The sequence below is a fragment of the Leptonotus elevatus genome, chromosome 18, assembly GCF_054856555.1.
Source record: "Leptonotus elevatus isolate MCC_2025b chromosome 18, RoL_Lele_1.0, whole genome shotgun sequence".
Classification (NCBI taxonomy): domain Eukaryota; kingdom Metazoa; phylum Chordata; class Actinopteri; order Syngnathiformes; family Syngnathidae; genus Leptonotus; species Leptonotus elevatus.
Window position 1 is genome coordinate 9,982,991 of NC_141256.1, and position 25,939 is coordinate 10,008,929.

The following is a 25,939-nucleotide window of genomic DNA, read 5'->3' on the forward strand; positions in this document are numbered from 1 at the left end:
ACGTCACAAGTGTCCTTATGCAAGTGTTGCATTCGCCGCCATGGCGACTATTACTGTTATACAGTTGAAGCATGAAAGGTAACGATCATGCAGGACCTTCAGCCACACTGCTGAACAGGTCCTTAAAGGTGACTAAATGTCAAACGGCAGCAACGCATTTTACAATTTTTACTTATTTTGTCACAGTATTTACATTTGTAAATTACTTTAAAATATTTAAAAAGACATAACATGAAATAAAAATTGAATAGGTGTGTGATTATGATAAAAAAAAAAAAAAGCCGACACACAAAACCACCCTTGGAATGTACAATAATAACAGTTACATTTATTTTTAATTACAGACAAAATTCCCTTTACACGATACTGTTATTTGATCCACGTCATATTTCAGCCTTTACGCCATATATATTTATATGTATATATGTACATTTTTCAATTCCAGAGTGCATACACGTTCCAAATGCAAGAGCGCGAGAGTGACGCTTTAAATCCAAGTCAATCAAGACGATGCATAAATTAGTCACTAAATGAATACAAAGATTTTTTTTCTCTCTCTTTTGCGGTCAAAATCACATACGACTCTTCCACAAGCGTTACTCTGTCAGTAGTGGTACCAAAGTATTAAATATCACACAGCTTCATCTTCGTCATAATTACAGTGGGACGCATTCCACACATTCAACATTAACAAGGAACACAGATGCAAAAAAAGGCACGGGACTCGTTTTACGTTCATCCATTCAAAGAGTCCTTTTGTTTTCTACTTACACACAGGCCGTCATTTTATATATTTATATTCTTTTTTTTTTTATATATCTATATATCAGATGACATCAGTCAGATGAATCGTCAATCAGTAACACAAAATTGAAATGAACAATTCAGCCTTGTGATCTTCGATTAAGTTGGATTTGTATACAAAAAGCAATGTAAGCCTACTATTTGTTATTTAAAAATTAAAATCTTGGGCTTATTGTGTCTTTTAAAGTAGATATCATGGAAACGAACACTTTCAAATGGTGTCAAAAGTTACATATTTATCATATCGTCGCTGTCAGGTGGAATCTTAGCATCTTCAAAATAACTTTCTAGGAAATATCAGTTTCACAACACCAAAATCAACACCATCCTAAAATCAAGTTCAAACATTGTCATCTTCCCAAAGACTTTTTCAAAGGTCTTAGAGCCAGCAGTGATGCAAAAACAAAAAACTAAACGGTGAGTTGACTAAGCAGCGTCAACTTTCTCATCTTTGTGGCTGATTTGCTACCTTCTGTAAATGAAGCATTACACAAACAAAACAGGCCTACAGCCTAACTAACTATTTGCACTTGATGTTGTCTAAAAAAACATCCAGACGTTGAATCTTGAGGCGCCATAATGCTGCAAGGCTCCCGCAGAATGGGGAAGTGGTGGAACTGGTGGAATTCATCTAGGCTTGTTTTCAAGCACTATGATGTGTAAAAATAACAAACTATGTGGGGGAGAAACGATTTGTGAAAAAATATGAAATTGACCATATTTGGACATTAAGGGTTACCACCAGACAACAACGATATGCATTTTATAGTTAATACAGAGAAGTCATTCACTTTTGTTTTGATACTTCCCGTTCTGCCTGTCAGCACCCAGTTAGATTTTTGCGTCCAGTAACGGGGCAGTTATGATCGAGCACCTCGAAGTCTGCCTAGCAACAAGTGGCATGCGAATTCCTTCACTTTGCACTTACAAAAATGTGTATTTTTGTGGTTTCATTTTGCTATACAATTGCCTTAATAACTTGACTCATAAAATCTCCACTGTATCAGTCCCCAATTAAATTAAATTAAAATTTTGTAGTGGTAAATTTAAACTATTTGATGATTAGATCAGTGATTCACATATCATCTTGGTGCAAAACCTGTGAATAACAGATGGCTAATTGTCTATAGATTCCACAAGATGGTGACAAAGGGCTACTTTGTCAAAATGAAGCTGACTTTTGTGGTATCATGATGCCACTTATGTAACCAAAAGAGCACAAAAACAGTGTTTTTCAGAAAAATGGAGGATCAGTTAAAAAAAACAAAAATCCGCAAAAACGTGTCAATTTGTGAATGCCGTAATGCAAATTTGCAGGGCTTCACAGTATAAATGCGTTTTTTTCCCCTACATGATTGAGTAGTTGTCGTAATTTTTTAAAAAGTCATCCCACCTTTCAAATCAACTGCTACAGAGCTACCGTGACATCTACAGTTAGTTTCAGTACATGCAGAAACTGTACACATCCCGTTTGAAAAAAAAAAATTGCACAAACAACATCAATGGTGGTAAAACGGTGGCATTTAAAACAAATAGCAGCGTCGTTCTGTAAGAACAAAATGTAGTTATTCCGGATTACCGTTTTCCCGTCACAATGTCGGGAAGTGAGAGCTCAGTGCAAAAAACCACGTCGAGGAGTAAAGGCTGACCAGACGTCAACACGATAGAAAATCAAAATGTGCAAAAGTTCAAGTAAGTTATTCCTTCGCTAGTGGCCGCACCCAAACAGCGACGACAACACACAGATGACGTACAAATACAACAAAGGTACTATATACACGCGGGTCCGCACCACAGCTACTCACCACAACGATCCCTCACAAACACACAGCAGTCCGCCTCTAAAGGGGCGTGTCGTAGACCCGCTCCAGCGAAGCTTCCTCGGTGTCGTCCTCCGACTGCGACGCTTTGTGGTTGAGCCGCTCGGCCGTGGAGGATGTGGAGGAGAAAGCGGCCGGGTGAGCGTCGCCCGGCTTAGTCTTGCTGCTGTCTTGGACGAACTCCTGGATCTCCACGGGAAGCCGGCGGAACTTGTCTTGGTACTCCTGGTCCAGGTCGCTCTGCAGCTACGGATGGAGAGGTAGAGAATGTGGTGAAGAACAGTTTGGTCCGCTGGAATGCTAGAATCGCCAAATAAATCTTCATAAAACTCTCAGCTGCGGCTTATGCATGCCCATATTTGGAAGTGGTTGCTTAGCAACCTACGAGGAAGTAGCCTGGAGTCTTTTCCTTCTGGTTTGGAGGTGAAGTAGACCTTTCTTTAGGACATTGCATTTATTTTGACTTCCTCCACTATTTTCCTGTTAGCGCTCTGAAATCACTCCGCCACTTTTTTTAATACAATAAAACGATATAGCCCAGTCAAATGTGTTTACTCCACATCAGCAGTTCCATGCTTCCGTACTGAAAAGATAAATCGCTAGTTTCCATGTGGTCACATGATCTCCTACACAGGTGATGCAAGGCTAGCGACCGCGCAGTTTTTCTCCGAAGTTCGCCATCCAATGATTACACATGACAGCATTCATTTCATTGCGTGCGCCAATAATTGCTTTAATGCTGATTTCTCTGTTTAACTACCAAAGTGGCTCCCCCGGGGAGCAGCGTAATTAAAAAGAGCAACGCCGTCGCAGTCTTCTGGCAAGACGCTGACATTGGGAGCAGAGCGGATCCAAAACACATCGCACTTTCAAGCTACACTGTCCAATTTTTGACTTGAGATTTATGGGCACATCTGCGGCCAAGTAACAGGAAAATGAAGTCCGTTAGGGGCGGAGCCTTGCGGGCTGGGGACAAAATGTTTAGGGAACATGGTGGAGGACGACCATAATGTATCTTTGGGATTCCGTCCATTTCCTGACACTTATTTGAGGTTGCGTCGTGGGGGCAGCTGATTTAGCAGAGATGACCAGACGTCCCGCTCCCCAGCCACTTCGTCCAACTTCGCTATGGGGGATCCCGAGACTAGCGTGTCTTGGGACGTCTCCGAGGCCTCAGTGGGACGACCCCGAAACACCTCACCAGGGAGGAGTCCTAACCAGATGCCCGAGCCACCTCATCTATTATTTTCTGAATTTCTGTCACGCAACTATATGAAAGCACAATACGAGTGTAGTGTCCATACTTAGAGGGAAAAAGTAAAATAAGCTATAAAGCTTTGAACAAAGGAAAAAAAATCTAATAAATCAATAGGTCATGTCTTCATATCAGATATTGTTCAAATAAAAAAATTAATAAAATAAATTTGACAAATGTTTTGCCCCTAAAAAATGCAACACGTACTAAATCACACAATACATTTAAATCTCAAGTATTTCAAATAAATAAATAAAATAAAATTGTAGTAGTATTTATTAAACAAAAATATCAAACTACAAACAAAAAATCAATACAAAATAAAACTACTTGAAAAACACAAAACATACCAAATAAATCACTATGAGATGTTAACATTAAAAATAAAAACAGCTACTTTTATTTTAAATAATAATAATAATAATGCAAAAACAAATAAATAAATAAATAAATAAAAGCAATAATAATACAAAATGAAATTGTGTTTATATAGTTGAATATGTGAATTCATATTTGAAGCTCTGATTGAATGCACCAAAAATCAGTGATGTGCTATTTTAATTTTTCTAAACGGCACTGTTGTCATTTAGCAAATCATCTTCACACTTGACACGTTCTCATATAGTAATTTTTAGTGTCAGACCCACGGAAAACTGTCACTGCTGAAGTGAAGGTTGTGTGTGATAAAAGCCTCCTAAAATACCAATTTTTGGAGTCCTTGCATGCTGAAGGTCACCTTGTACGCCTCCCCTCACCTCCCCTTCTCCTGCTACCCCCTCGTCCTCACCCTCCCTTCCGTCCTTCCTTGCGTCTCACTCTCAGTGCGGCTCTCACAGAGCGGACATCGAGCTCATCACATCACAAGCAGATGGCTAAAACTGCGGCGCGCTCTGTACTGCGCATGACCTACTTAGGGGGTGGGACGTGTGTGCAATTGTGTGCGTACGTACACGTGCGGCATGCCGGGTGTGTGGCACGAGCAGGCCCCGATTAAAACTGTTATCTTTCACCCCTCTGATGAACACCCTGGCATATGCCAAGGAGGTGGGAGGATCTGAGCATCACGGGGAGACATGTGGAAGTGTGATTGTGTCACAAGTACTGAAACTGGAGATGAAAAAATAAAATTGGGGTGAGGTGGGCATCTGAGAACATCTTGAGATACAAGTGCCTTTGAGATATGTTTGGACGATTGTTTTTGTCTTGAGATACGAGGGATTTGTTTTTTGGTTAGATAGTTAGCAAACATGTTAGCTAGCTATTTAATGTTAGCTTTAGTTAAGAATTGTCATTTTTGTCTGTTCTTACGTCCTTGTGATCTTCTGTAACATCATCAGTTGTGGTCCAAGTACTGTTCCAATTGACAGTACAAATAAATCAATAATCCACGGAATACCTGGATGCTATTCTTATGAGATAGCTTAAACCAAAGATGCATTGTTTGGATACTAGTGAATGTTTGGCTAAGTAAGTATCCTAAAATGCATTTCGTGATGCTATCACGGAAATACATCAGAGTCGACGTTCTTAGGAAGAATGTACTTGAGAACGTAGTCTGACTTCTTCGTATTGATATACGGCCACTTAGCTTGTTAGCTAGTAGGTTTGTTAGCCAGCTATTAATATTAGCTTTAGTCAGGAAGTTAATGATTAATTAAGCTGTTGTTAGATAGTTATTTTGTTAACTAGTTGGTTAGGGAAGTTAAAACACTTTTCAGTTGTTGAATAAGCTAGTTATTTAGTATTAGATTTACTTTGGAAGTTTGTTTGTTGTTAGCCCGTTTGTTGGTTAGCCAGTTAGCTAGTTGGTTTAGGTTAGTGAACGTAAAAAGGTTTTTAGGCTATCTATTTGCTATTAGAATTAGTTAGGAAGTTTGTTGTTGTTAGTTAGCTAGTTTGTTGGTCAACTAGTTGGTTAGGAAAGTTGAAAGGCTGTCGTTCAATAAGATAGCTTTTTGCAATTTCTCATGAGGTTTGTTTGCTGTTATCTAGTCTGTTGGTTAGCTTGTTAGCTAGTTGGTTAAGGAAGTTCAGTTGTTGAAAACACAAGGCTATTTGCTATTAGCTTTGATTGGGAAATTCGTTTTTATTATGTTATCTAGTTCACTGAGTGATAGTGAACTATCTATTTCATGGGGGAGTTAAGAGATTGTCAGGTGTTGAGTAAACTTGCTATTTTTAATTAGCTTTAGTTATGAAGTTTGTTGTTTGTTAGCTTAATAGGTGGTTAGCAAGGTAGGAAAGATGTCTCAGATGTTATCAGGATACCTGATAACTTTAAAATAAATAAATAAATGAATAAATAAAATTCATACCACAGGATGTTTTTCTCCTTTAAATACTCCATGCATGAAACAAGGTCAGAAAGTAAAGTTGTGTATCCACTCTGATCTACATTCACATTGGTCATCCACCAATTTCCCAGAGTGCCGCCCCCTCGTTCCTCTTTCAACATTGGTCAACAAACGCGTGCACGCCACACACCCCGGGCACACGTTTCCTAAAATACAACAAGCAACGTGACCTTCTTCAGCGGCTGCCCTCCTTTCGAGAAGCCGTCGAGGGAAAGGGAGAAGCTTGGCAATTTAGTTTCACCCATCTGTCTAGAATACCTGATTCTGACTGGGGGTCATTTGGGACAATTCCCTAGAAGGAGTTTGACAAAAGAACTGGAATTCACACAAAATGCCAAAAAATTTTGGTTTTCGTAGTTCAGGGCGGAGAAACGTTCGTTCAGTAACCAGAAGGTCGGCTGTTCGATCCCCGCTCTCCCCAAGTCATGTGTCGTTGTGTCCATGGGCAAGGCACTTCACACACACATTATTATTATTATTATTATTATTAAATGTTTGCTTCAAACCAAAATAGCTGACTTCAATTTTGGGGATGGACCCTTGAGATTTTTTTTTTAGTGCTTCCCGTTGCTAGACCTGTCCACAAATGTTGGTGAATGAGTAAAACTGGGGCTGGGATTTGAATTTATTATTTATTTTAAACTTCCCCGAGTGAGTTTTAGTTGTCAATCAAAATCAACACTGCTGAGTGAGTGCTTGGTAGGAGCCATAAGTAAGCCCAATGCCGTTTAAATATCATTTTATTTCCTTGCCCTCAAAATTAAAGAATAAATTAAATACAAATAAAAAAAATTGATTTAGGTAAATAAAATAAAATATAATTTAAAGAAAATTTAACAAAATATCAATAGAAATCAATTTAGACATATATTTAAAAATCAAAGAATAAATAATTACATTAAATTAAATAAGTTAAAATGAATTAAACAGAAATTTATTTAAAATTAATTAGTAAAAGAGATATGAATCATAAAATATAAGAACATTTAAAAAAGATTAAGTAAAGAAATAAAACAAAAAAATAACAAATTAAATAAAATTTCAATAAACCAAATGACATAAAAAATTAATAAAATGTCTAAAACCTGATGAAATAAATATAAATTAAATTAAAAAAATATATATTAAACTGAAATATATAAAATCACAATATATACGGCAAGTAAAACTATACCATTAAAAAATAATAATCTGACATGACCAAAACATGCATGTTGGTTAATTGAAGAATCAATTGCGTTTGGCTAGCGATCAGTCCAGGGTGTCCAGGTGTATCTAGTAAAGTGTCCAGTGAGTTTATTTTTGATGCCTGTGTCATTTTTCTTTCTTCGTTTTTTTTTTATCCACATCACACATAGCAAAGAGGCTGTACAAGAAAACTTTCCCGTCTCCATACACATCCCAATTAGGCCCGAAAAGCTTACTTGTATAGAAGATGAGATGGGAGGGTCACCACCCCTTGTCAGCATTGCAGGAGAAGAATTCTCTTGCCCGCTGTGTGTGCGTGTGTGTGTGTGTTACGGAATGTCTGATAAAGTGGAGATGAAACACCTTTTGCTTCATTGATATTCTCAACGTTATCCGCTTCCTAACTTTGAAAGTCAACAGCGGCGGCCGAGCGAAAGAGACGAATGCCTATTGAAACAGAAGCAGACACTTTTTGCAATGTGTGTGTGTATGCGTGTCCTTCCTTGACTTCATTTTCCCTTTCTCCAAATGTTCTCTGCAACAGCAACAGCAGGAATGTAGAAAAAACAGCTGTCATTCCTACCATAAAAGGAGGAGTTCCAAAGGGAAGCTTAAGATGAGACAGTTGCTTAACTCACTTCTTTTAAATGGGGATCAACTTGAAATGCTCTTTTTTTTAGTTGGTCTTTTTTTTTGGTAAAAAATAAATAAATAAATACAAAAAAAAAAAATCCCATCGTAAATAATAGAAATACAGCAGAAAACAAAACTGAAGTTTAAAAAAGGTTAACCATTAAAAAGAAGAAAGGAACTAATATTTGTTACAAACAATAAAAAAAAGATGAAAATAAAAGTTAGCTGCTGCTATTTAAATTTTTTGAATAATATGTACAAAAAATGTAGGCGTAAAAAGAAGTTGACAATTTTTAATTAAAAATGATAAAACACTGGGAGAATTGTTTTTGTTTTGTTTTTTACAAAATAAAAAAAATATTTAGCAACTCTAATGTAGAAAAAAATGCTAAAATTAGGTATAAATAGTATAAAAACTGTCAACCATAAATAGTTTAAAAAAAATTATAAAAAGTGTAAAAAAAAAAAGAAGCTAAAAATAAAACTATTGAAAAAGATATAAGTGACAAACGAAGCAAGCTAAACAATGAAGACAATTTAAAATACACAAAGCACAGTAATATTAAATTAAAAAATTCTTCATAAGTGTCACTAAACAGTTAATTAATACTGTGAAGCTCACTGAGCTGAAATCTCACATGAAACGACTTCAGAGGCACAAAACAGCTAATGTTCCACTTTGGAGGTTCCCTCAAGTGTGTATGTGTGTGTATATACAGTAAGTACACACACACACACACCCACACACACACTTCTAGGACTCCCTCCCTCCTCGCCACAGATGGAGGAGTCACTTCCGAATGAGCAGATTGCGGAGTGTCATAAAGGATGGAGGAGGGTAGCAGGAGGGGGGTGGGGGGTTCAAGGTTGCCATGACGACCGCACGTGTGTGTGTGCGTGTTTAATTCAAGGCTTACACAATGAGGCAAGATACAATCAGGCACATGCATTGATGATAAGATACATTCATACTTAACACACACACGAAAACAACATTGCGCAATCACTAATTCATGCTAATGAAATGCAGATTTATGCAGAATATTAAAATTGGACGAAAAATAAGTCGGAAATTTACAGGATTAAAATCACAACATTATGAGACTGAAATATTAATTTTAGAATAATAAAGTCATGTTTTATGACACTACTGCAAATGTGGCATATAAGTAATTTTACACAAATATTGTTGGAGCATTATGAGAATATAATCTGCGTTTTATGATAACAGACTGTAGACGGAATATTACATAATTTTGACAGTAAAGTTGAATTATTTAACGAAAATAAGTTTTTACCATATACAATTCAAAACATTAAGAATAATAACCATTTATGCAAATAAAGTTGTCATTTACGAAAGTCTGAATATTATGAATAAAGTTGTATTTAACAAAAATAAAAGTCACAAAGTTATTAGAAGGGAAAAAAACTGTAGAATATAGCTATGACAGAACTACTAAAATAATTTAACTTTATGAAAATAAGCCATAATTGTACAGTGATGAAGCTGAAATATTTTAAAATGTTTGTGTTTCGTTGTATTTATGTTCGCATATTAATTTACTTTCTATTCTAATATGCGAGTTATGAATGCTAAAAACAACCATTTACTTATTACTTTGAAAAAAAAAATTATACTTGGAAGTTGAAATGTGTGACGTAAAACAAAAAATTACACCTTCCCATCACCTGTGATGTCACACCACCTCTTCTGGAAATTGCAACATGCAACACCCATTACTCTCCACTGTCATCTTAATTTTTATTTTATTTTATTTTTTACCTTTGGCCTCTCATCCAAAACCTGCTGTCGTATGTCCTTATGTTTTTCCTGCAGTCGTTCCTGTCGTTTGCTTTGCGCATCCTCCAGCTACACACACAAAAACACATTGTTCACAAAAGCTGTCATTTCAGTGAGATTATTTAAAAGAAGAAAAAAAACGATGAAATTTACTTATAATTAAAAGTATAAAAATATGTTTTTAAAAGTGAGGTCCACTTTTAAAAGAGTAATTTCTTAAAAATACTGAAATGTAATAGGCATAATAAAAAAATATTTACTTTATATTAATCATTTAGTCACAACTTTTTTAAATCAAGTATTTTTGGGGTATATTTTATAATGTGTTTGGATTTTTCCCAAATCCACTCTAAAAGTTAAAATAAAATCCATGAAGACAAAATAACTTGATGAACATAAGTAGCAGTAACAGTAATAGACACCCATTATATACATTATAAATATTTTATTTATAATATTGTATTCACTACATGAATTTATTTCGGTCAATATTATGTTGTTGATATTCATAATGATCTAATTTTTCTTAAGGAGACCCTATTTTCAGGGTTTTTATTAGTCGTGCTAGCGTTGTTGTTTTTTTTATCCGCTCCATGGGTTCACTGGACATAATTCAAAGAACTAGCATTAGCATTAGCATTAGCCACAGTTATGCTCACTCTGGTCAGCTGACCAATAGTTACCCAACATACCGTTGAAGGAGGTTCACTAAAACGAAATTGTGCTTCAATTTAGGCTTCCGTTTTGTTTTGTTTTGTTCAATTAATTGAAAATTATACTAATATTCAATCTGCGCTCGACTGAACTCAGTAAACACGAGCTCCCAACAATATCATAAAAAAAGAATACCGTAAGCTTTAATTAAATAGTTTAAAATGTGATTGTTGTTAAGGCTACATTGCCGTCGGCACGTATTCTTACCCGTTTTATGTACTGCACCACCTCATTGACAAACGACCTGTTTATCTCCAGCTTCTCTCTGCAAGAAACAATGGCAGCACCAGATAAGGAGTTTCTTTGTCTACAGCGACTCCTTGCGGTCGCATCGGTGCATTACAACACTCACTCCTCTGTGACGTTCTTGTCTTTCGACTTGGCCTCGCTGATCTTCTCTTGTCTCTTTTTGTCCATTTTCTTCTTCAGGTCCTTCTTCTCCCTGCAGGACAAAATGGAGGTGTTTCGTGTGGTTTTGAACACGACGAATGCCGAGTGATGCTCTCACTTTTCACAGATGTCCCTCAGCTTTTTCAACTGTGCACTCTGACACTCCTCGGCCAGGACGGTCAGCTTCTCGACCAGCTGGATGCAAACAGAGAGAGAAAAAGGTCATGTGGCGAAACAATAAGAATTAAAGCTGCGGGATATAAATGGGTCCTCGGATTTTTCATGGCATAAAAATTGGACCATCTGCACAAAAATATTGAAACATTTGAGGTTTGTTGCAATCTGCTTGGCAGTGACTGCAGGTGAGGCCAAGCAGAGGAAATTAATTTTTATCACAACAGACAGGCACGGAAAGATTAATAAATGCTCACGTGTTTGTTCAGCACACAAACCAACAGTATATTGTCGTTGTGGACCAATAAAAAAAAGCAAAGCAAACAAACAAACATAAATATCTACTATGGGTGACCTATAATAAAAAGTATTAATAAGAGTGTTATGAATGTATTATAAATATTTTTTTTCTGTTTGGTATTATGAAAAATGATATATGTTGATGTTGATGTTATACATTTTTTTATAAACAGTTTACAAAGGTTTTAACTTGTATGAAATGTATGAGCATGTTATAAATGTATTACAAACATGGTAAGAGGTGTTCCAGGTAAACGTATAAATTGTGTATACATTTGTCAGGAATGAGCTGTAAATGTGTAATAAACTATTTTGAAAATTTATAGACATATTCTAACTTTTTTTGTATATGTGTGTCATGTCAGTAATTTTATAAACTTGTTATAAATGTGTTATGAACATTTACAAATATAAACCCATTATGAATGTTATGAATATGTTTAATATAAAAAAAAAGTTATTATGTATCATTAAAGTGAAATTGTAATAAATGTATGGACCCTGTATTAAGGAGTTGTTATAAATGTGTTATAAATGTTATGTGTTCTAGACATTATTTTATATGTGCCATAAAATAAGAACGCCTTTTGTCATTGCAACAGATAAAGTGAGATAATGTATAAACAAATAATAAACTTGTTATGAATGTGTTGTAAATGTCAGAATTGTGTTATAACATTGTTATAACACGCCTGAATGTGTTGTAGAAAGCGGATTGTGAGGGTTCACCTGTTTGATGTGCTCCCTCTTCTGGTACTTCTCGCTGTAGTACTGCTCCTGGCGAAGCGTGAGGAGCTGCTGCTGTTGCTGCTCCTTCAGCTCGGACAGACGCTGGCCGCTCTCCTGGTCCAGATCGCTCAGTTCCCGGTCCAGCGTGGACAGCGACTGTTCCGACCGGCTGCACACAGTCAACAAATTGATTGACGTGTCTTTTGAAAAGAACCTTCAAAGCAATACGGCCGACTTCCAGTGTGAGTTGCGTTCCATAAAGAGTAAAAGAGGAAGAGCGCCACCTACCTTTTCTTACCATCTCGTTTGTGGCTCTTGTTCAGGGCGTTGCGCCGTCGCTGCTGCTGGCTCTGCAGCTCGCCCACGCGGGCCGTGTGCTCCTTGATGAGCTCGGCCGTCTTGCGGTGGTGTTTGCGCACCAGCTCCTTCATCTCCTTGTACTGCTTCCGCTGCTCGCGAACGAAGCCCTTCAGCTGCTTCAGCTCCTCCAGCGTCAGAGCTTCCACTTCTAACCGAACGACGGATGATGAGGAGGAAGTCACGTTTGGTCAAATAAAAAAAAGATGAGGTTCGTACCAGTGAGGACGCTCTGGATGATGTCCTCGGTCTTCACAGGTGGTTTCAGAGAGCCTAAGAAGAATGACGACAGGCATGCTGCGAGGGTGTACCTGGCTCAGGTGTACCCGATAATGTGTCCAACGGGGGCTACTGACCTGCAGATTGAGACTGATTTCCAACCAGCGACGGCGGTTTGGGGGCGATGGGAGTGTGGCTTAGTCCGTTCTCTGCCGGCACCGCGGCCCTGGGGTCGGACTTGGATTCTGAGGGGGGGTCGCTGCCCGCCTCCACCTGTCCGTCAAAAGACACGTGAGACCGAGGTGAAATTTCATCATCCACGTCAACGGTAAAACTTTCCTGCGTGTTCCAGAACACTCCCGTCATCGTAACACCGGTGGTAAGTGACCATCTGCACGTATTCACCCATTTCCAGTTTCACATGCTGTCATCTGTGGCCTGGCGTCTCATCTCAGCTCACTTGGAGATGGTCGCCATGGCCACACTATAAGTCCCATAAGCTCAAAGGAGTGGAACAAACCTCAACTGCAGTTCCCAATCGAGTAATGCCAAAAATCTTGCTTTAATTATGAGAATGATTAGTCAGGATGATTTTATTTTGAAAGGCAATCTTCAAATAGAGGTGTCGAGTGCTTTGTTGAGCGCCATGCACTTTTATATTAGTGCTTTTATTGTGAAAAGGAGAAGTGAAATCATGCTACTTAAACAGATTTTGAATTGCTTTTATTTTGAATTACATAGTTCAATCAATTAAGCGCAGTTTGTGCTTTTATTTTGAAAGTAAGCAGCGGTAGCTGGAACTGACTATATGCTAACACAAGTTGCCCTTATGCCAACCAATTAGCTCGTATTGCAATATCCAAAATATGAGTGCTTTTATTTTGAAAAGCGTCTTACCTCCTTGTCGGCTTCATCGTCGCCGCCCTCCTCCAGGGTGAGCGCAGCCAGCTGATTGGCTCTCTGCTCCATCAAGTTGACGTAGCGGATCGGGTTGGACAGGGCCTCGATGACGTCTGACATGGAGGACAGACATGAAGATGATGATGATGATGATGAGGATGATGATGAGGAGGGGGAGGAGGGGGAGGAGGAGAGCAGGTGCTAACCTGCAAAGGTGTCGGGAACGTAATCTTTGACTTCCACGTAAACAAAGAGAGCAGGAAGCGTCAGAGTTTGGTTCTTCTCGTTCCTCAGGTTGATGTAATGATAACCTGTGGACACAAGACACATGGAGGCTGGAAATGCTAACTTGAAACACAAACAGGGCTTGAAACCTTAATTTGAAACTATAATGTGAATCCTTAATTTTGTCATGAAACAGTAAATGCTTCAAGTTTTTTAACACCTCAACTTGAAACCCGAATTTGGAACCATAATCCTGTCTTGAAACCCTAACTCAGTCTTAAAACTGTAACTTGATAAAACTCTCCTTTGCTTGAAACCCAACCCGTCAGACTTGAAACCCTGTTTCAAAACCCTGATTTGAAACCCTAATATTATCATGAAACCCTGACCTAACCCTGTCATAAAACCCAATTTACACACTTAATCCTAATCCTGTTTTGAAATGCAGTTTGACAATCACTTGAAACACTAATGCTAGTTGGAAACCCTAATTTCAACGATTAAACTCTATCCTAGGCTTGAAACCCTAATTTGACACTTTGATACTGTCTTCATACCCTAAAGTAAAAAACAATTTAAAACCCTAACTCAGTCTTGAAACACTAACTTGAATTACTGACCTTTGCTTCAAATCCAACACCCCCAGACTTAAAACCCTATTTCAAAACCCTGATTTGAAACCCTAATACTTTCATGAAACCCTAATTTACAACCCCAACTTTGTTTGGAAAACCCTATTTTGAAACCACAATCCTGTCTTGAAACCCGTATTTACAAAACTAATCCTTTATTGAAAACCCAATTTGACACTCACTTGAAACCCTAATGCTGGCTGGAAACCCTAATTTCAACAATTCAAAACGATCCCATGTATGAGACCTGCATTTGAAACTTTGATCCTGTCTTGAAACCCTGACACTGGCTTGAAACCCAATTTGAAGCCCTGGCCAAGTTTTAATGCCCTTGAAAAGCTCATCTTTGCTTATACCCAAACCCCTCCAGACCTCAAAACCCTGATTTGAAACCCTAATTCTGAAACCCTAATTTAACACCCTAAAATCCCAATTCGCCACCCCCTCTCCCTGTCTTTTCATCCCGGCATTACCCACCTGGCCGTATGGCCGACACGGGTATGATGCGGTGCCCTATGAACTTCCCGCCCTCCTCGAAGACGGCGATCCTGAGCGAGGCGAGCGTGGGCAGGACCACCTTCTTGAAGACGATTGGCTCCTCGTCCCACACGGGGTTGATGGCGTTGCCCTGCGACGTTTTGGTCTTGAAGGCTTTGCGCTTGGTGTCCACGGGGAGGCCGAACATGTCTATCTCCACGTAGGTGCCCACCTTCTTGTCCGACAGGAACTGGCCCGAGATGATCTGGAACGGGGAGGAATTGATGCCCCCTAAAAATGCTCCAAATTCCCACTAATCAAAGCAGCACTGTTGTATTTGTTCACCTTGACAGAGAGCGTGTTGGCGACTATCCCGTCCACGGTGCTCTCGGTAAACGGATCAAAGTGCTTGTCGGGCCGGCGCATGAACTCCGGTTTGAGCCGGAAGCCCGACTTGCCGTTGTACTCGTACATGCCAAGGTTGAGCTGCATGGACAGATCTGCGCAGAGGATCAAGATCAGGATCAGGTTCAAGAAGGCAACAGGTTCAGAATCAGGATCAGGTTCAAGAAGGCAACAGGTTCAGAATCAGGATCAGGTTCAAGAAGGTGGTAAACTTCTCACCAATGGTTTGGAAGTTGAGCGCCACCAGCTGGCAGCCCGCGTTCCAGAAGAGTTGAGGGTTGTAATTGGAGGAGTCCACTCGGGTGCCTTTGGGGTAAATCCTGCTCAGCTGCAGTTTGTTGTATCTGAATAAAGCAAGTGAGGCTAAGGACAACGCGGCTAGCAATGCTAATGGACTGAATGCGGCTGCTAGCTTGGCTTGAAACCTTAATTGTAAAGGCTAATACCGTCTTGAAGTTTTTATTTTAATTTAACATTTACTCGAAATCCTAATTCTCAAATGAAACCTCCTCTTGAAACCCTAACATTAAATACAAAACCTAACCTGAAAACCAAACCCTGGCAGGAAACTTTTAAAACCACAACTTTTGCTTAAAACCCTCATTTAACCCCTAAGACAAATTTGGAACCCTAACCTAACACAGAACCATAAACACCCCGACGCTAACCACTAAGACTCTCATGATACCCTGACCTTTGCGCAAAACCCTAATTTGAAAGCCTAACATTTGTGCGAAACACTAATAATAATAAAAAACACCCTGTATTGAAACTCTGACTTTTGAGTGAAACAAAATTTTGAAACCATAAACCTGTCTTGAAACCCTGACCTTTGCATGAAACCCTAATTTGAAACTCTAACCCTGTCTCGAAAGCCTGACCTTTGGGTCAACCCCAATTTAAAACCCTATCCCTGTCTTAAAACCTCAACTTTTGCATGAAACCCTATCCCTGTCTTGAAACCCTGACCTTTGTGTGACACCCTAATTTCAAACCCTTAACCAGCCTTGAAACACCAATTTGAATTCTTAACTCTAGTTTGAATCCCTAAGTTTAAACTCTAATACTGCATTGACACCCTAACCCAGGCTTGAAACTACATGAACATTTAATTTGAAACCATAAGTCTTGAAACACTAAATGTAAACATCATTGCTTAAAACACTCATCTAAATTTAAACCGTAATTTAACGCTGGTTTGAAATCCTTATTAGAAACCCTAACATGAAACCCTCATTTGAAGTCTTCATTTTAGTTTGTAACCCTCAATGGAAATCTTAACTTTATCCCTTTTTTTTGCAGTGAATAATCAGATGAAGATGAAAAAGGATACTCCACAAACTCCACAGGACACTTGGTGAGCTGCTCCAAAGCTTTCGTCTCCACAAAGGACGACATCTGGTAGCTGCGACCCGTCTCTGCAGGCACACAACAAATTCACGTGCACAAAGTCCGAAAGAAAACAATCAACCGGCATGTGAACGTACTTTTGGAAGCCTCAAAACTGTTAAACTTGACAGGTTGGATGTAGATGACCAGGTTGGACATTTCCTCCGTGGCGAACGCCTCGCTGCCCGCCGTGCCCTGATGATAATCCACACAGTCGAAACGTTTCCATGCTGTCAGTGTTGGATGTGCGTTATCTAAAGATGAACACCAGGGGGCAGCCTCGGCACGTCACCCACCTCGTCCATGGATCCCTTTTTGCAGTCGTCGTCATCGTCGTCCTCGTCCTCGCTTTCGGCCTCCACCTCACCTTGAAAGAGAGACAAGATCAAGTCAGTTCATATCATATCAGAATAATCCACAGAGTTAAGAAAAAAATTAAACAAATTGGGAATGCAGACTCAGTCATGTACAGGCACGAGCAAGTGCACACAAATCACAGCACTGCATTGCCTCTTAACCACTATCAATTAATTAATTAAATACAGCAATCTTCAAAGTAGAAAAAAGAAAAAAAATCACGCACATACATAATGTATGTGTGATGTGATTATTGTAATTGCAGTTCTTGCTAGTTATTCATGAGAAGTACCACTATGCACAACACAAGCTATAGACAAGAAATAACCCACACAGTAAAAATAAAGTCCATGGTATATGCACTTAATCAATGTAGGTGCTGTATGATTCATGTGATTGTTACCTTACACAATAGAAATCAAACTAGAAATAATTCACACAGTAAAAAAAAAAAGTCCTTAATATGCTCAATTATACAATTCCTGCAATGATTACTCTTTTCTTACTCTTTTCATGTAACCGCCACATTTCACAATATAAATAAACACAATCAGAAATAATCCACATAGTAAAAATAAAGTCTGTGGCATATACTCATGCTCTGTGTATGATTTATGCATTTTTTCCTCTCTTCAGTTTTCTATAATCACTTTTACCTTACACAATAAAAAATAAACACAAAAACTATAAATAATCAAGATGGTGAAAAAAAATATATACTACGCTCAGTTATACAATCCCTGCAATGTGATCACGCTTCTCCCACTCTTTATGAAATAACCAACAAATTGTACAATAGAAATAAAAACAACAACTAGAAATAATCCACAGCGTAAAAATAAAGTTGATGGTACATGCGCATGCTTAAATGTATGTGTTATATGATTTATGCAATCACTTCTCTGGACAGTTATTCATTTTAACCATTACCTTATATAACAGAAATAAACACAAAATAATTCAGAGCGTAAAAAAAAAAAATACTTCCTGCAGTGTGATCATGCTTCCCTCACTCCTTTTGAAATAACGACTTGAAATAATAACGAATTGAAATAATCCACCATGACTCACCGATGGACTTCCTCCCCTGTGGCCTCAGGCTGAGCTCGGCGCCCTCCGCTGGCTGGGAGGACTCGGTCACATCCTCCTTTGTGGAACCTATGATGAAAAACAAAAAACAAAACGCTGAAAGAGCTCACTATGAGATTTTGGTCTGATCTGATGCATAGCTGAACAGTGCAAGCAAGAAGTCACAGCAGTAGTTCTAATACTTCCTTCCTCATGTTTTCTTTTTTTCTCCATCTAAGGAACTCGGGCGCTAATTAGCAAACTGCCAGGCTTCCCGTTTTGTCTCCCTCTGTTGGGCATTTTTATTTCTTTATTTTTTTCTATTTTGGACATGTTGTGCAGACAAATTCCTCGTGTTTTTACATACTTGGCCAATGAATCTGATTCTGTAATAATATGCCTTTGTTTTTTATCAGCATTTGCATTTTCACAAAGCTGGAAAACCACTGCTCTAAAATAATGCGTGTATGTTACGTGTTCAGGACACCCGGGTGGGCATGCGGCGTCCATTCCTGACAGCGAGTGTATGCAATCCACTCAGCTGATAAAGAGCGCCATGAAAGTGATGAATGCTAAACAATGAGAGCGGCGTTGCTCCAATGACCGCATCGCATCATAACAATGCGCGTGTGCGTTGGCGCGTGCGTATGTGTTACCGGCACCCGGCGAAGACGGCTCGCAAACGCTGGACGAGTCGCTGCAGGTGTTGGACACCTGCTCCGACAGCTTCTTCTTGGCGCTGCCGTCCGACGACGCCTTGTGGTGCTTTTTCTTGTTCTTTACCAGGATTTTGCCCATCAGTTCCATCGGGCTGGGAAGAGGCGCACCGGACTCCAACTGGATGAGAGGGTGGAGGTTAAAGATGGGTCAGGTCAACAGGATGGTTACAGAATATTGAGAATGAGCTTGGTGTACTTTTGGGTTTTCATTATATTTCATCTTTATTTTTGACATTTAAAAAAAAAATAAAAAAGTTTGTATTAATTACTTTTCAGAGTAGGTTTGTTAATTTTAATTTCATTTTATTTTTCAAAAATGCTTTATTTTAGTTTAAAAAAAATAGTTTTAGCATTAGTTTAAGTATTAGTTTTGTTGTTTTAATACATGGAGTATTTGTTGAGTGCAAGATAAATAAATAAAAAGCCTGAAAAAGTATTGTGCAATAAATTAAACTACAATTCTCAAACGACTTGACTATTCGACCTTTTTCATTCTCTATGGCGAAAAGTAATGTTGAAATAAATACATTAAAAATAAAACCCAAACGCTGAAAGATAAATTTGACAAAGATGAAAACAATATATATAGTTAGTTTTATAAACGAAATAAAACTAACTAGTTTTAGTTATTTTTTTAGTTTTCATTAACTATAACATCAACAAGAGATGATCAAATCACGTTTACTGCAAACAGCCACTAGAGGGAATATTTTCACTGAAATTTTGGAAACGGCTGCCTAAATACTGCATCTGCTACCAATGTCAAGATTAGAGGTGAAACGTTTTATTGATTAATCAGCAACTAATAGATAATAAAATAAACGTATAATTATTTAATTATTTTAAAAAGGTTAATTATTGTCTTCTGTTACAATACAAGCAACAAAACCACCTAAAGAAAAAAAATAGTACGTTTCTAGCTTTTATATTTTTGTTGTATTCGGCATTAGAACAAAAACACAATTTCTGACAAGCTTTTAGTGAAAAAAAAAACCATGTAAAAAAATAAAATAACTGATTTGTCTATCATTACAGTGGTTTAAAACCCGACAAGCTGGACGAGACCCTCTCCAATGCCTACAAGTTGAAAAACATATTTCACCAATATTAACATTGGTGGCACTAAATGGTTGAATCCCACTTATATAAATGTCCATATAGCGATGTATTAACTCATTCACTGCCATTGACGGCTATAGACTTCAAAAATTCATTTGAACTATTTCTATTAGTTTAACTCTTTTTTTGCCCTCACTTTTGTTAACGAGAGTATAAAAACCTAGAAGAAAATTACTGTACATTTAGAACAGATATAGAATTTGTGATTAATCGTGAGTTAACTATTGAAGTCATGCGATTAATTACAATTACAAATTTTAATCGCCTGACGCCCCTCATTTTTAATAATCTTTTCTTAAAAAAAAAAAAAGATGATTATTATTTTTTTTAATCTAGGTTTTCATACTCTTGTTAACAAAAGTGGATTTTTTTTTTAACTAATAGAAATAGTTCAAATAAATGTTTGAGGTTTTTAGCCGTCAATGGCAGTGAATGAGTTAATCATGCTCAATTAACAGCTTTTTAAAAATTGTTTAATGTCAATATCACTTATTTTTGCGTTTTAGTTTTAAAAGTATGTGTGGAAGGCCACTGCTCTGGAAGCTAGTTGGGACATCTAATTTATTTACGGCTTTGGAAAGCTTTTGGATGACAGTGTTTAGAAGAATTAACGTGGGACACAACTCATCAGCTGTAAACATTTCATTAACCAACACAAGCATCGATCTTTCTTAACGTTGTGGATGGAAAGGGATTTGAAAACAACAATAAAACAAGCAAGCAGGTGTTAATTTTCCTGGCCTCCGCTCGACGCCACCATTCGCATATGAGATTTGATGCCTTCCCGATTGGCATTCGCGGCACCAAGCGCATTGATTTAGAGCCCAAATTACTTGGGCGAGTTCAATTTAACTTGCCTCAAGCACTTTTTCTCTCGTAATAAAAGTGGGAGGCATGGAGAGGGATGTCTGAGCGCCCACCCTCCAAAAACGAACTAACAAACAAACGAAACAATAAGAATCTGTTGATGTCTTAAAGTCGGACACATTTGCATGTGTCCTTGTGACCGTTTGTTACAGGGGGAAACAGGAGGCTGACTTTTCCTGTCACTTTTCATATTTATGGGCTTGCGTCGCACGCGGTAATAAATTCAAGCAGCAGATCGGCCGGGAATGAAAGGAATGACGTCAGAGGACGCCGTTAACAGCACAGAGCTGAACAACAGCGTGACATTAGCACAAATGTTTGGGCGGGTTTTAACTACCTTTAAACAAAAAGACACGTGGAAAGGCAGCAAGAGACTGAAGATCAGAGCGAAACGTCTTGATATGGAAATGTTATACAAGTTAAAAAAAACAACTGATTCTTGTTGACCAAGTCCTCAAAGTTGAGAGGATGCAAGAAAGACCGAGGAACCTCACTTCATTCACTTTCCACCCGTCTGTGCTATAGCTTTTAACACTATATTAGTTTTTTTTTTATCCAGATGGATTTGTTAGCATGCTAACTTTGTGGGCGTGGGGTACCAAACTGTATTCACTTGCCACCAGTCTGTGTTGATGCTATACATAATTTGGCAATATATATAAGGACTTGTGAGGATTTGGATATAATATTCTGACATGCTAACTTTTCTGGCATAGGGAACCTCACTCCATCAGGTGGCCACCAATTTGTGTTGTAACTATATATGCAAGTTAACTCATTAATTACAATGAGTTAACGTGTTACAAATGTTTTGACATGCTAACTCTATTAGCCTGGGTGACCTCACTCCATTCCCGTGATGTCAGTTTTTAACAAATTAGTTACCGGGATGCAACTGTATTTGTTGGCATGCAAACTTTTTTGTACAGTATGTAACAGTTTACAATGAGTTGCAGGAATACAACTGTATTAACGCGCTCCCTACCGGGACCTGAGGAACCTCACTTTAATTACTTTCCACCATTTATGTTGCAGCTATTAACAGTATTGCAATATTTACAATTAATTATGGGTTTACGGATGTACAGAGGTGGTAAGACTGGGGAACATCAATCTACTTTGCTTCAGCCTGCATTGTAGCTATTTACGGTTGTGCAATATTTAATGTATTTATTACAATCTATTAACAAGCTCACTTTCACAGCCTAGGGAACCTCACTCTATTCGCTGTCCCCATGTATACACATTACATACACTAAACCAATATTTACAGTATGGTAAGTCAAGTGTATGTGCTATACAGAGGTGCTAACTTTTTCAGCCTGAGGAACCTCACTCTATTTACTTCCCACTCATCTGTGTGTAACTATTTAGAGTATTGCAATATTTAATATATTTAATACTTTGTCAAATATTTTGACAAGCTAACTGGGACACCCTAGGGAACCTAACTCCATTCACTTAACACTAATCTGTGATGGTATATACAATACGGCAATATTTACAAGAATTTTGATGCGCTAATTTTGAAAGCTTCAATCCATTCACTTTCCACCAAAATGTGTTAAAGCTTCATACACTATAGAAATATGGTGAATTCAATCTCTCATTCCTTTTTCCCAAAGCTTTCGAAAGGCCTGGAAGGCCACTCAATGACGCTTTTGTGGAGTAAATTTATGGTAGAACCAGCAATCATTTTTATTGTCATCGCAGGCACAGCTAGAACCAATCGGGCTACATTAGCCTATCTGCCGCCACCCGCCTCCCCAACAACCATTACCCAGGACGTCCAGAGCACATATCCCATTAGCTAAGATGTGAACGCAAGGGGTGGGGTGGGGGGGGGGGGGGTGGGGGGGGGTCATTGGTAACAAGCGCCCGTCATTGCTTTCACCTTCTCCCCACAATTACACGCCCACTGGTGGAAATTGAACCCTATGACATCACGTTCTGCAAGCCCTCACGGCTCACGCTACCTCCCCACTACAATTCCCCCGCTTTATCCCCAGTTGCAGGGCTGACTGAGCCTCTGCTGAGGAGGAGATAATGCTTCTGCTCGCTTCTGACAAGACATCCCTGCTGGATCACACGGAAGCAGGGAGCGTTATACACATGTGGAACTCAAATCCTCACGCAATGACCCTGTGTCAGTCCACACAATGGCGTCTTTGGAGAAAGAGGGAGGGGATATAGGTGACAAAAGGACAAAACCCGCTTTGGACTGGTAGCCATGGCAACAGAGGAGATCTTGATAAAGGGCCGCCAAGATAAAGGCATGTTTAGATTATGCAAGAACACACTTATATAGCAATTGGCAACACAGAGGTATGATGTTGCTCGGGAACCTCATTCCATTTACTTTTCATCTGAGAGGAAAGTGGCAGCATTTATAATGGGTTGCAAGTTTGCAGGGATGCAGACGGCTTGATGTACTAACTTTGCTTGTCCAGGGAACCTCACTCCATTAATTTTGGAATGTGATGTACTAATTAGCTTTGTCGGCCTGGGGAACCAAATTGTATCCACTTTCCATCAATGTGTGTTGAAGCTATGTACACTATGACAACATTTATAAAAAATTGTGGAGATGCAAACGAATGCAGCCAGTAATTTTGCCAGCCTGGGGAACCTCACTCCATTTTTTCCCTATTGTGTGTTGTACAATCACTATATACGGTTAGGCAACTTTTGCAATGAGCTGTGGCGATGCAGAAATACTGACATGCTAACTTTGCCAATCTGGCGAACCTAACTCCCTTCACTTTCCATCAATATGTGTGGAACCAAGGCATCATTCGCATGGAGTCATATGCATTAAGGGGCTAACTTTTCCAGCCAGGGGAACCTAACTCCATTTACTTCCCACACTATAGCAATATTTACAATAGTTGTGGAGATAAAGAAGAATGGAGGCACTAACTTTGCCAGCCTAGGGAACCTCACTCCATTTTTTTGCACTATTGTGTGATGTGCAATAACTATACAGTTAAGCGACTTTGTAAATGAGTTTTCAATATCTAGACATATTGACATGCTAACTTTGGCAGCCACTGGAACCTCACTAAAAAATGTTTTGCACCATTGTGTGATGTACAATAACGCTATCCAGATAGGCGACTTTGTAAATTAGTTTTCGATATCTAGACATATTGACATGCTAACTTTGACAGTCACTGGAACCTCACAAAAAAAAATTTGCACCATTGTGTGATGTACAATAACTATACAGATAGGCGACTTTGAAAATGAGTTTTCGAAATCCAGACATATTGACAGGCTAACTTTGGCAACCAGTGGAACCTCACTCCATTACACAAATATGCTTTACACAGCAATTATATAAAATATAAAAACATCCATAACAAGTTGCAGGGATGCAGTTGTAAAGAGATGCTAACTTTGCCCATCTGGGGAGCCCCACTCCATTGTTATAGGTACTTGCACTATCAAAATGATCGTCTTAAATCCACACTTTGGCCTGCGTCAATCCACACAATAGTCACGTTTGGATTGGAGCTGGTGGACGTGTTATGGGAGCGTTTGGCGACAAAGGGATAAAGCAAGCTTGGGCCCGGTAGCCATGGCAACAGAAGCGAGACTGATAAAGTGGCGCCAAGAAAAAGGGGCGCAGAGATTACGCCGGCCGCACTTTATCGTCTGACCATTTAATGGCACCCAGATGCCGAGGCCTGCGAGCCCCTCGTGTGATATTGGCGAAGAAGTGAAAAAGTGACGGATTCCAAGGCATGTAAACAGACAGACGCGCATAAATGTATCACATCTGTGGGAGGCCATTTTGAAGTGTGACAGACGGGAGAGACGAGTGCTAGCACGCCTTGCCAAATGCGACACAAACTGTCGATACCAGGCCGTTATGTGAGACGACAAATAGACTGTCATACTTCAGGAAGCGTGTGTCTATGTGTGTCGGACTCACAGGATACTTTTCTAGAGGTTCCGTCAACAAAGCATCGCCAAATATCGAGCGGCAGTATTCAGCCATTTTGGCTTGTTGTTTGGGTCTGAAAAAAAAAAAAAAAAGAGTGATTCTGTTACTGATTGTTAAAGGCACAAATTGCAACAATTAAAGCCAATTTACGAGTCCACGTGATTCTCGAATGACAAGATGACTGGAAAGGGCGAGGTCTTAAAGGCACACTCTGCGATGGCCTCGATCACCTCCTGAAACACATCAACGTGTACCTGTATTAGTTTACACGCCCTCTTGTTGACGTATCAACTTTGCTGTCCTGGCTGGTACCTTAAAGGAGACCTCGGTGGTCATGGTGAAGCCGTGGGTGATGACGGGTTCTTCTTCAGTGGTGCGTCCCTTCCAACAGTCCAGCTCGATGCAGCGGCAGCCGGACAGAAGAACCTGCTTGTACATCTCCACCGACGAGTTGCCCGCCAGCTGCCCCGCTACACAAGCAAAATACAAAACAACCGCTTTAGACCTGTTAGCATGTTAGCATTTTAGCAACTCACTTGATAATGTACTCTACTACTTGCTAGCTACTATCTACCTATCTATGTATTGTGCTATATTTTAGCATATTTTTAGCATACCAAATGTTAGCATGTTAGCATTGCAGATATTCTAATTAAAAATGGCTCCTGAGTACAGGGCATGGTGCTACTTACTAATCTGCTTTAACATTTTATGTACTCAGGTTGCTCACTTGATAATGTACTCTCTCTCTCTCTCTCTCTCTCTCTCTCTCTACCTCTGCCTTCCTACCTACCTGCTTTTTTTTTTTTTAGCATACCAAATGTTAGCATTGCCATATATTCTAACTAAAAAAATGGCACCTGACTCCTGGTGCTACTTACTAATCTGCCTTAGCATTTTATGTACTCAGGTTGCTATCTTGCTAAATGCAAACATGCTAGCATTATATCAACTCTGAAATACTTCCAGACCACAGGTCATGAAATAAGATCCTTGTAGACCTATCTTAGCGCGGTTTCAACTTATGTTGATGTCTCACAATATATCATACCAACTGTTAGCAAGTTCTAAAATCAAATTTGACATAATAC

The 25,939-nt window shown here is 39.0% G+C and overlaps 1 protein-coding gene across 2 annotated transcripts in view; it reads right to left on the minus strand.

Moving 5' to 3' along the window:
• Positions 1–308: 308 nt before the first annotated feature.
• plcb1l (phospholipase C beta 1-like) overlaps positions 309–25,939 on the minus strand; it is an 84,407-nt gene continuing 58,776 nt past the window's right edge. The window contains exons 11-32 of one of the 2 annotated variants that reach the window (XM_086061114.1): positions 25,161–25,318; positions 24,999–25,081; positions 24,837–24,921; positions 18,851–19,031; positions 18,198–18,284; positions 17,066–17,136; positions 16,868–16,964; positions 16,714–16,798; positions 15,600–15,724; positions 15,321–15,475; positions 14,976–15,240; positions 13,848–13,952; positions 13,639–13,754; positions 12,879–13,014; positions 12,742–12,795; positions 12,454–12,673; positions 12,166–12,334; positions 11,081–11,157; positions 10,925–11,014; positions 10,780–10,837; positions 9,841–9,927; positions 309–2,870 (exon numbers count right to left, since the gene is read on the minus strand). In XM_086061114.1, coding sequence (XP_085917240.1) covers positions 2,646–2,870; positions 9,841–9,927; positions 10,780–10,837; positions 10,925–11,014; positions 11,081–11,157; positions 12,166–12,334; positions 12,454–12,673; positions 12,742–12,795; positions 12,879–13,014; positions 13,639–13,754; positions 13,848–13,952; positions 14,976–15,240; positions 15,321–15,475; positions 15,600–15,724; positions 16,714–16,798; positions 16,868–16,964; positions 17,066–17,136; positions 18,198–18,284; positions 18,851–19,031; positions 24,837–24,921; positions 24,999–25,081; positions 25,161–25,318 — 2,729 coding nt within the window. In that variant the 3' untranslated portion in view covers positions 309–2,645. Of the gene's footprint in view, positions 2,871–9,840; positions 9,928–10,779; positions 10,838–10,924; positions 11,015–11,080; positions 11,158–12,165; positions 12,335–12,453; positions 12,674–12,741; positions 12,796–12,878; positions 13,015–13,638; positions 13,755–13,847; positions 13,953–14,975; positions 15,241–15,320; positions 15,476–15,599; positions 15,725–16,713; positions 16,799–16,867; positions 16,965–17,065; positions 17,137–18,197; positions 18,285–18,850; positions 19,032–24,836; positions 24,922–24,998; positions 25,082–25,160; positions 25,319–25,939 lie in introns of those variants that run through there. The other variant, XR_015090813.1, reaches the window with a different exon arrangement.